The sequence below is a fragment of the Fonticula alba genome, assembly GCF_000388065.1.
Source record: "Fonticula alba strain ATCC 38817 unplaced genomic scaffold supercont2.5, whole genome shotgun sequence".
In the NCBI taxonomy this organism is placed as follows: Eukaryota; order Rotosphaerida; family Fonticulaceae; genus Fonticula; species Fonticula alba.
The window spans coordinates 1,742,543-1,753,190 of record NW_009242975.1 but is presented as its reverse complement, the minus strand read 5'-3'; the positions used below and the strand labels follow the sequence as shown (position 1 = coordinate 1,753,190).

General features: G+C 68.5%; 3 protein-coding genes across 3 annotated transcripts in view; all 3 read right to left on the bottom strand.

Annotated features, from left to right (window-relative positions):
• Window positions 1-1,086, bottom strand: part of H696_03551 (hypothetical protein) — a 2,130-nt gene extending 1,044 nt beyond the window's left edge. The window contains exons 1-3 of the mRNA XM_009497420.1: window positions 804-1,086; window positions 551-619; window positions 63-420 (exon numbers count right to left, since the gene is read on the bottom strand). Of these exons, the coding sequence (XP_009495695.1) occupies window positions 63-420; window positions 551-619; window positions 804-869 (493 nt within the window). The 5' untranslated portion in view covers window positions 870-1,086. The remainder of the gene's footprint in view (window positions 1-62; window positions 421-550; window positions 620-803) is intronic.
• Window positions 1,087-1,448: 362 nt separating this feature from the next.
• Window positions 1,449-7,203, bottom strand: H696_03550 (hypothetical protein; the record flags this gene model as incomplete). Its single annotated transcript, XM_009497419.1, has 15 exons — window positions 7,080-7,203; window positions 6,831-7,005; window positions 6,527-6,699; window positions 6,175-6,432; window positions 6,010-6,080; window positions 5,844-5,932; window positions 5,366-5,686; window positions 5,038-5,180; window positions 4,208-4,905; window positions 3,858-4,025; window positions 3,547-3,684; window positions 3,030-3,400; window positions 2,358-2,804; window positions 2,031-2,174; window positions 1,449-1,928 (listed from the first exon to the last, which is right to left on the bottom strand). The coding sequence occupies exons 1-15, from the start codon at window positions 7,163-7,165 to the stop codon at window positions 1,449-1,451; spliced, it is 3,762 nt and encodes a 1,253-aa protein (XP_009495694.1). The 5' UTR covers window positions 7,166-7,203.
• Window positions 7,204-8,010: 807 nt separating this feature from the next.
• The window catches only part of H696_03549 (hypothetical protein), a gene marked incomplete at both ends in the record, with an annotated part of 4,078 nt that continues 1,440 nt past the window's right edge, over window positions 8,011-10,648 (bottom strand). Inside the window, 2 exons of the mRNA XM_009497418.1 lie at window positions 8,011-8,768; window positions 8,926-10,562. Coding sequence (XP_009495693.1) covers window positions 8,011-8,768; window positions 8,926-10,562 — 2,395 coding nt within the window. The remainder of the gene's footprint in view (window positions 8,769-8,925; window positions 10,563-10,648) is intronic.

Below are 10,648 nucleotides of genomic sequence, written 5' to 3'. Positions count from 1 at the left end.
GGGGGGGGGGGGAAGTGGCCGGAGAAGGCGGCGCGCGGCGGAGGCAAGGAGCGGCCACGCACTTTGGGCCCAGTCATGGTGCCGGCTGAGCGAGGTGTAAATGGCCCGGGCGATGCGGTTACGATCGGCGCTAATCTGATCCGAGTCGAAGTACGCCGCGCCAGCCGGACGCGGGGCCTTGGTGTCACTGGCGGCCGGGGCAGCACGCCGGTTGTGCGCTGGGGCATGCGCCGCAGGCGACGCCGCCGAGGCCGACGTCGGGGTTGAGCTGCCGGAGTCACCTGGCGCCGGGCTCGACTCCTTGCGAGTGCTGATCAGCTTGTTGGCGCTCTTCCAGTTGGAATAGATGGACTTGGCCAGGGCCGAAATCTCATCGTCATGTGCGGACCGCAGTGACCGGAGGTGCTTGAGGATGGGCATCTGGGCGCGGCCAGGGGGAGGGGGGGCGGGAGGGGGGACGGAGATGAATACACGGGTCGGATGAGGTCCCGGCAGGCAACGAGAGCCGCGCATCACACGAGGCGAGGGCGAGCAGGAGGGAGAAACGCACCGAGGCGTAACTGGAATCATAGGTGTACTTGCTGACAGCCTCAAGGAGCTCCATCACGACGTCCTTGTTCTGAGGGAAACAGGCAAACAGCCAGCCACCCGGCCAGCCAACCGACAAAGGCGGAAGTTAGCACCACGCGGCGAACCACGGAAGGCCGGCGGAACTTGGCCGAGGCCGGAAGAAGGAGGGCCAGGCTGCCGTCCAGACCGGCGGCTTGTCAGCGCGAGACAGCAGGCTGGAATGCGGCACGCACCGAGTCGGACTTCATGGCAGTATCGCGATGGCGGCCGAGCTCCTTCTGGAGCTTCTCAATCGACATGGTGGCAGGCAGGCAGGCAGGCAAGCAGGCAGGCAGGCAGGCAGGCGACGGGGACGAGAGAAGGCGAGGGGGGATGGGCGAGTACGAAACTGCGCAAGGTAAGGGGCGGAGAGAGAGAGAGAAAGAGGGAGGGAGGCAGCGGGACGGGGCAGATGGGCCAGGAGCCGCGCGCCGTCTGCCCTCGCGGCGGGGCGTCTCTTGGCCGCGATCCTGCGTGCCGATTGCCCTGGCACGCGCGCGCGCGCGCGCGCGCGCGATGCGTGCGCAAACGCACGCACACATACGCCGGCGCCAGGCCCACAGGGGGGGGCCGCCGCTCTGACCGTTGTCAGCTCATGCTTTGTGTGTGAAAGTGTGGTGCCAACGCCAGGGGAGTGGCCGCGGGGATGGCCGTGCAGTGTATTCGGGCAAGGGGGGGGGGGGGGGGGCAGGAGGCCGGCGCGTGCGGGGGGCGAGAGCATACCAAAACACACACATACATACATGTACACACAAATGTGGACTCATAAATATGTACTAAATATATGCATGTTTCGGTGGATGCTCTCAGGTATGGACAAAGGTCTGCCGGTGGGTGTATCACTTGCGGGCAAAGCGGTCGAAGAGGCTCGACCGGAGAGCACTGGCGCTGGAGGAGGCCGCCGTGCGCGGACTCCCAGGACCGGGAGACTGTCCGGCGCCGGCCAGGAAGCTGGCTGCCGACGAGGAGGAGCTGACCGGGGCGGCGCCGGTCGAGAAGGCCCGATGCACCGGGGTCGGGAGGGGCACCGGCGACTGCGGCGCCCCTGGCATCGGGGCCGCGCTCGAGGCTGTGGCCAAGGCGCAATCGGCGACCAGACCAGTGGCGCCGGTCGCTTCCGGGAGGATGTGAGGTCTGCCCACCACCGGGGGCAAAGGCGAAGCAGGGCCGGGGGCGCTGGGGGTGGTGATGGCAGCGCCCCGGGCAGTTGTGGAAGTGACCAGGCCGGTGGCATTGTCACCACCACCACTGCTGTTGCTGCTGCTGCTGCTGCCCGACTGCGAGGTAGCCACAGCCGAGAGGGCGCGCGTGCGAATTTCCTGCGGTAAAGGCCGGCATGCGACATGTGGGTTAGCATGGCTGGCGGTGGACAGAGCCCGCCAGCGGGCGCAAGGGCGAACGGCCAAGGGCCCGGAACACACCTCCTGAATGGCAACCAGGGTGTTGAGAAGCTCCCGGCGGCCGGACTTCTTGGCGGCCGCAATGCAGAAGTCCAGCGAGGAAGAGGCCTTCATCAAACGCGCAAGCTCAATGGCGCGGAAGTCATGCTCTTGGCGGATGGCATCCTACATATCCGGAAGGTGGCGGAATGACGGGCCGCAGCAAGAGCAGCCCCCGTCGGAGTTGTGAGATACGCGATCGAGGGTGAGGGACGAAGAGAGGCAGAGGGGCGACGACGGGAAGAGAAGAGGCAGAGGCAGAGGCAGAGGCGGGGGGGGGGGGGGTGCCCCTGTGCAGGGGGGACGCACCGACAACAGCCGGACCAGGAGCAGGTCATGCTGGACCAGGAGCTCGGAACGCTCGGCCGACCGGACATCCGGCGCAGCGAGCAGTCGCAGCACCACGGTCGCCCATTCCTGCTCGATGGTGGCGATGGACGTGGGGCCAGGGGCGTCGGGCCCGCTGGCCTGGCTGCTGCGAATGGGGCAGGCGAACTTGCTCGACTGTGGCAAGGGCCTCATGCTCGGCTCGGCCAGGGGGTACCGGAGCCCGCGGACGGCGCAGAAGCCACTGTTTCCGCCGTCCAGCGGCAGGAACACCAGCTGGCCATCCTCCACGGCCACGGGCCAGACGCTGGCCGCGCCGGCCGCCGCGCGCCCAGCGGCAACCATGTCCAGCACGGGGGTCCAGATGGCGGCGCCCGGCTCGCCAATCAAAATGCGAAGGATGCCCTGGGAGTCGAAGGTTGCCATGCGCTGAGCGGGCCCAGGGGGAACGGGGCGGAGCAAGGACGAGCCACAAGCAAGACCGATAGCAGTGAAGCATATGTGCACAGCGGAGGAGAGGAGCGGCCGGCGGGACCGAGGGGTTAGGCTTGCATATCATGCTCAGGAGAGATGGGGGGGGGGGGGGGTGACGCCAATGATGAGGCCCGTGCAGGGAGGGCGACATTCAAAAGGCCCACATGCTTGGGGGCGCACCTTCTCCGGCGTGAGACCCACCCAACGGAGGGAGCTGCCCGGAGTGAGAGGCAGCGCCTGGCCAGGGGTCCCGTCGGCCGCCAAACCCGACCCCGGAGTGACGACGAATTGAGCCCAGCAGGGCTGCACCTGGCCGGCCGCACGCCAGGTGACCACCAGCCGATCACCCATGCCAGCCGCCGCGGCCACCGGGGTGTGGCTGATGGCCGGCACCGAGTCCAGCTGGCGTCCGGGCTTGGAGTAAACACTCGGCCGGAAGGACCCGGGCACAGGGAGCGAGGCCACCGGCATCGGCAGGCGCCCGGTCGTGTACAGCCGAATGAAGCCGAGCGACGTGATGGCCGCCACCCAGCCATCGCCCAGGGCCACGGCTGCGGGCCGAAGCAGGAGGTTAGCATGGACGCAAAATGGCCCAAGAGGCATGGGGCATGAGCGGGGAGGAGCCAGAGAGGGGCGGAGAGCGGCAGACAGATCGAAGGAGGGCGGTGCGACCTGGGTCGCCACATGGAGCGCGTACCCTCGATGTGCTCGCCGGCATCGAGCGACAAGGTCCAGCTGACGCTCTCCGACCGGGCATCGAGCGAGGAGAACTGCAGCGTCGAGCGTCCGCTGGCGGAGCCGCCTCCAGGCCCGGCTAGCACGACGCCATGCTCGTCTGGATGGGTGGGCAGAGCCATTTGCACGGCCAAGTAGGCGACGCCGGGCGAGGGGGAAAGGGGAGACACAAGGGCGAAGAGCAGGAACAGGGCAATGGACATGGGGAAAGGTCAGCAGGCGTGGCGAGGAGGTGGCGCATACTCGTGAGGCCGGGATTGTGCCAGCACGTACTGATGGCGGCCATCGTGTAATCGGTGGCTGTCTGGATCTGTACCCGGCGGCTGCGACTGCCGGCATCATGCATTCGGGTCTCGTAGAAATGCTGCTGCGGCTCCCCCGGAGCGGCATCGCGCGATGGCGGGACCATATGCACCAGAACCATTCCGACATGGTTCCAGGCTGGGCGACAGAAGGGGGCGGGAGAGAGGACCGAGGCGGGAATTAGGTGGGGAGATAATTTGAGGAGGGCACAAGATGACTGTTGTATGGGAGGAGGGAAAGAGAGAGAGAGAGAGAGAGAGAGAGAGAGAAATGGGGGGAGAAACAGAACAGAAGAAAGGCAATGGGGAAGTCGAACGCACCGAGGATGCGTCGGTTGAGAATCCACGGCGTGGAGCCGGCACATGTGGGGCTCAGCCCGGTGTCCAGGCTGCCAGGCGAATCGGCCACCGGCCGGCCGGCACTGTGGAAGTCGAAGCCACGTCCGGCGGCCCGACGGCGCCCGGCCAGTGTAATGTCCTCGCCAGGAACCCCATCGTCGATGTCCAGGATACCGGCCCCAGGGCCGGATGCCGACTCCGACTCGAGGTCGTCATCCTCTTCCTCTTCGTCCTCGTCTTCGAAGTCCAAGCCGGAAGGACGCCAGTGCTTGTCGAAGACATTGAGACCCTCCTCCTCCGGGAAGTCCGGGTCCACCAGCCGGGGCCGAGGGCCGGCCGCGGTCCCCGAGCCGGGGCGCTCGCGCTCTGTTGCCGCATCGTCAACCAGCGAGGAGCCGGCCGGGCGGGGCCGCTTGGCCAGCGGCCCTGGCACAGCTGGCAGCGATGCGGAAGCCACCTCGGCGGCAGGGCGCTTGACCGTCGCCACGGTGGGTGGCGTGGCTACCGTGCCCGACTCCAGGAAGGAGGTATGAAGATTGTCGAAGTTGGGCGCCGGGATGTCCAGGTCGTCGACACCATCGAAGTCAAAGTCCTCATAGCCAGCGTCAGCGCCGGCGGCGGCCGCGGCAGACGCCGTGGAGTTGGCCCCAAGCTGCAGACGGGCCAAAGGGTCTTGGGTGCTGGGTCACCGACGGGGCAGGGCGGCGGAAAGAGAAAACAGGCAGAGGGGGAACCAGCGCAGGGGGAGAGCAAGGAGCGTGAGTCGAGCAAACCCACGACCAGGGACACCTTTGGCGAGCATTAGCACGCACGTCTGCCCGAGTACCCTGACCAGGTCAGCCGCACCACGGAGGGTCAAAAGGTGGCTGGCATCAACATTGGCCGTGGCAGCGCGGGCCCATTGGTCGGTCGGGACCGGGTCCTGGACCATGCAGAAGTGCCCGGAGTTGGCAGACTACGAGAAGCAGGCGAGATGGCGAGCGTATGAGTAGGCGAGGAGCGTGAAGGAAAGACGAAGAGAGAGAGAGAGAGAGAGACAAAGGGAGGAGGGGAGATGAGAAGCGAGGGGATATTGGGGAGAGGGGGGGGGGAGGGAAACAACGAAGATGCAGGCGAGCAGGGACAAGAGGAGGCACGCACAGCGACCAGGAGGTTGGCCCCGGCCGGGTGCCAGGTGAGAGACTCCATATGGAAAGCAGTGAGACTGCCAGACGCGGCCATGGTGCTACGCTCCCGGCCGAAAAGGGTGAACCGAGCCACCGGGGTGAAAAGGGCCTCGCCATTCACGGTCGAGGTGACATCTGGCGACAGGGTACCAGTGATGAAGGCCATATCATCATCACCGGCGCGGGGGCCCGAGGCGCCAGAGCCCTGTCCACCCACCGCAAAGATGACCACCCGGCCATCCTGCGAGGTGGCTGCCAGGAATCGGCCGTCCGGTGACATGGCAACCGCATAGGACTGCCCAGCACCAGCCCACGTGCACGCAATCGGCAGAAGGAGGGGGGGGGGCGCCGGGGAGCGGACAAGGGGGCCAGGGCAAACAATCAGCATCAAAGGAGAAGCGAGGACCGGGCGAGGAGAAGAACAGGCGAGCCGGAGCCACTCCATAGCGTACCTCGCCGGCGAGATACATGTCCTCGACGTGCACCGCAGCGGCCCAGGCCCGGCCAGCATCAGCCGGAGCACGGCACACGATGGTGATCCCTTTGAGCGGGCGGTCAGCATGGGGTCCAAACAGCAGCAAGGCAACGGAGCAGGGCGGCCCGCCGGCCAGGGCGTACCATTCTTACGGCCAGGAACGGCAAACCAACTACCCGACACATGCCAGGCCACCTGTCCGGAGAAGTTGAAGCTACCAACGGGGCGAGAGCGGAAAGCAATGCACGTCAGTCCAACAGGCACATGCCAGGCCCGGAGAGCGAAGGCGGGGCCGATCTTGCACGCACTGGCCGACCGGCTGGAAGATGCGAATGCTGGCCTCCGGAGCGAGGGTGCTCGCGGTCGAGCCGGTCACCGGCAGGGCCCACACGGCGAGGTCGCCGTCCTCCGGCGACGAGGACACCAGCATGCGCGAGGTCCCGGCGACCGTCGGGCCGAAGGCCAGCCCCCGCACCACGCGCTTGTGGTGCGTCAGGGCCAGGCTAACACTGGCAGCGCCGCTGTCCAAGCCGGTCTCGGTGGCCACCAGACGAAGCTCACCGCCCCTGAAGAGGCAGCGACGGCAGTGGTGTTAGAGATACGAAGGGGCGACAGGGCACCCGACCATGCGGGGGGTGGGGCGTCCAGAGGAACACGCACTCACTGGAGCTGGCCAGCAAGCGCGCGCAGGCCGACACAGACAGCGCACTGACGGGCAGGGAGAACCGGTCGAGGGTCGTCAGGAAAACCATGTTCGGCGAGGCGCCCGTTGGCTGCAGCAGCCGGTACAGCATCACTCGAGCATGGTCCGTGCCAGCCAGCAGCAGATGAGACTGTACATGACCCGGGGGAGGGGAAACAGGTGTCGGGAAGACGCCGACCGCGAAGGTGAGTGCGGGAAAACCGGCCCAAGGTGGAGCACATGTGCACATCGACAACAGGCGGTCCATGCCCCCATGCGCACCTTGGTGGCCAGGGCATAGGCAGCAAAGTCAATCTCATTTTCCAGTCCTGGGACATTGAACAGAGAGACGGGCTCCGAGGTGGCCCCGAGCGTGGCGGGGGCAAGGTCCTTCCCGGGCGCATAGTCGACCGGCGTGCGGGACAAGTGTCCTCCCGGGCTGGCGACCAGCAGCGAGCTAAGGGCATGATAAGATGTCAGGAAAAGGGAAGCAAGCTCCATCGACACCCAACATGGCGCATGGTCACCCACCTTCCGTCCTCGGTGAAGGAAACCAGAACGCGCTGGCCGAATGATAGACCGTCGGACTCGGGCACCGAGCGGACATCCAGGCGCATGATGCTGTCTAGGGGGACCCGGTGGGGTGGTGGCTGATGAGATGGGGGGGGGGGGGAGGGGAAGAGAGGAGGAGAGAGAAAAACAAAGAGGGGGAGAGAAGGGGAGGCGAGCGAGGGTGAGGCGAGGGGGGAGGCCAGGCAAGGACAACTGCGGAAAGGGTGGGGGGGGGGGGGGGGGGAAGAGGAGTGCCGACCGGGGGGGCCGCCTCCGCCGCTGGGGCTTTTTTATTTTGACATCGAGCCATCCGATCCCGGATCCCTGTCTGCCCGAGAGAGAGGGGGGACGGCGAGAGGCGAGGAGGAGAGACAGAGAGAAAGCCGACTGTGGCTCGGTGTTCCGATCTGCCCACAATGTCTGCCCCTGTCTCGCCCCTCTCCCCCCGCCTCGGTGCTTCCTCCGCTCCTCCCCGGGCGTGAGATCGAGTCAGGAGGAAGCCACGGCCAAGGTCGCGAGGGAAATTTGAAAAGATAACGGCGATGCCCGCCACATGATCCTCTTTCGTTGGCAGATACGGGTAGACCCAGGAAGCGCCGCGATCGGACCGGCTGGGCCGAGACGCATGAGACGGGGACGTGTAACCGGCCGGGGACACAAGACAAAAAAAAAGGATGGCAGAACCTCTGTATATACACGGGGGGAGGGAGGGGGAGGGGGCAAGAATGTGCACGCGAAATGAAAGACGGGAAACATGTGGGGCGCAGCCACGCCAGGGCGTGCGCGCAGGATAAACCGGAGGGGGGGCGGTCAGGACGAGGTGAGGGCAGATCTCGCGCAGGGGGGGGGGGGGAGGGGAGGGAGGCGCGTGCACATGTGCGCGCGAGACGCCACGGGTCCCATGGCCCCTCTAGCGGATGATGAGCGGCGAGTCGGGGCCTGTGAGGGTGAGCGGTGTGAGGGGAGTGCGACCGACACCGCGCCCCACCAGGTCCGGCACCAGCGGACCGGCGCCGCCAGGGGCCAACTTCATGCCCGGGGTGCCACCAGATGCACCGGAGGCCAGCTTCTTGCCCGGGGTGCCAGCGGCAGCGCCGGCGCCGGCACCACTGGCAAAGGAGCCCCCAGGCCCGGCATTCTCCTGGCCCACGCCGCCAAGCTGCACATGGGCCGCCGGGAAGAGGGTGTTGGCGCTGAGGGGGCCGGTGGCAGACAGCGGCTCGCGGGGGGTGGTGGTCGAGTCGACACGCGGCGAGCCGGTGGCGGCCGCGGCCCGAGCGGCCAGCGTCGTGTCGATTTGCAGGCGCCCAGGCACCAGGGCGCCGGGGCCGGAGGACCGCATGCCCGGGCGCGAAGTGCCCGCCGCCGATGTGGCCCCGGCCGCCGGCGAGTCCGCGGCAACCGCCGACGGCAGAACCATCGGGCCAAGGGTCGACCGGGACCGGGCACGCGCGGCCAGGGCCGGCGCCGGCCCCCCACCGGCCGGCGAACTGAAGGGCAGCACTGTGCCGGTGGCCAGACGCGAGGGACTGGCGCCCAGCGGCGAGCCGCCAGCCGCACTCGAGTCCAGGCCCAGCGCGCGGCGCCGGTTGGGCGTACTGGAGGTCACCCCGGGCAGCACGAAGCCCGACCGGCCGCCAGCGGTCGTCGGTGTACCATGCGAGGTGGCTACGTGCAGTGGGGGGGGGAGGAGGAGGGGATAGCAAAAAAAGGAAAGAAAAAAAACAAGGAGGGACATCCACAAGGGGTCAATATCACAGTCACAGGGGGGGGGCCGGTCTGTGGCGCGGCAGGGGCTCGACAGCGAGCAGCACAACGAACGCACCATTCTTCCGGGGCGCAGCCGGGGAGGAAAGGCCCAGAGTTGGTTTGAAAAGAACCTGCGACCCCAGGGGCCGGACAGGGACATTAGGAGTGGAAACGGCGGGGGCCTCCGCGGCAGGGGCCTCCGCGCTGGCGGCCTCCGCGGTGGGGGACTCCGCGGTGGGGGACTCCGCGGTGGGGGACTCTGCGGTGGGGGACTCGGCAGAGGCAGGCGTTGTGGCGGGAGCCTCGGCGGAGACAGTCTCGTCGGAGGGAGCTGCGACCGCGGCATCGGTCGGCTTGGTCGCCAGCAACGCAACGGCAGCAACGTCGGCCGGGGACAGGAGCTGCAGCTCCTCCTCGGCCGCGCTGTCCATGGTCGACAGGCGGCCTGGGCTCGGCATGAGGGACAAGCTCCCAATGCTGATGTAGAGAGACCGGTCGGCTGGTTGGGCCGGCGTGGTGGGCGCCTCGGCCGGGGCGGGCCCAGGGGCGGTGTGTGTGTCGGCCGGGCGGACGGGCGTCCGGCGGCGGACGACCGCCGGGCTGCGCGGATCGAAGGCCCCCTCATCCAGGTCGGCCGAGGCCATGCGCACCAGCAGCGAAACGGCCTCCGGCTCGGGCTTGGCGGCGTCCGCCATCCCGGGCTCGAGGGGCTCGGACCCGGCATCAGGCACACCCGGCACCACGGGCTCCAGCGACCAGCAAACCGTGGCCGCGGGGCTGACCGCGTCCGGGGCCGGCCCCTCGGCGACCATGGTGGCGGTGCCAAAGCGGAAGACCTTGACCGGCGTCCGGCGCACGACCAGCAACGGGCTCCGCGGGTCGAAGGCCGCATCCGAGCCCGGGGCGGCGGCCGACGATGGCTGGACCGGCGTCCGGTGCAGCACGGCCGTCGGGCTCCGCGGGTCGAAGAACCCGGCCGCCAGATCGGCCGATGCCAAGCGCGCGGCCGCCGGGGGGGAGGGCGTGCCCGGACCGGCGGCCGCCTCGGCCGGCCGGACCGGCGTCCGGCACAGCACGGCCGTCGGACTGCGCGGATCGAAGAACCCCTCCTCCAGGTCGGCCGACGCCAGGCACACGGTGGATGGCGGCATGGCGGCCGGCGGGTCGGCCGGCCGAACCGGAGTCCGGTGCATGACCACCGACGGGCTACGCGGGTCGAAGAACCCCGCCTCCAAGTCGGCCGATGCCAGGCGCGCAGCATGCACGCGGGGGTTGGCCTCAACCGGGGCCACTCCCGGCCGGACCGGCGTCCGGTGAAGCACGGCCGATGGGCTCCGGGGATCGAAGAACCCGGCCTCCAGGTCGGCAGAGGCCAGACGCGCCAGGGGGGCCGCGGCAGCCGGGGCGGCAGTGCCTGGCCGGACCGGCGTCCGGTGCAACACGGCCGCCGGACTGCGCGGGTCGAAGAACCCATCAGCAAGCTGGGCCGAGGCCATGTGCGCCACGTGGGGGCCCGGCAGAGTGGCCGCCGTGCCCGGCCGGACTGGCGTCCGGTGCAGCACGGCCGCCGGGCTCCGCGGGTCGAAAAAGCCCTCATCCAGGTCGCCCGACGCCAGACGGGCCTCGTACACCCGGGGGTTGGTCGTGACCGGCGCCTCGGCGAGGGCAGGGCCCTCCGGCCGGACCGGCGTCCGACGGAAGACAGCCGACGGGCTCCGCGGGTCGAAGAACCCCTCCTCCAGCCGAGCAGCGGCCAGGCGCGCGACAAGGGCCGTCGGGTCTGCCATGAAGGTGGGCAC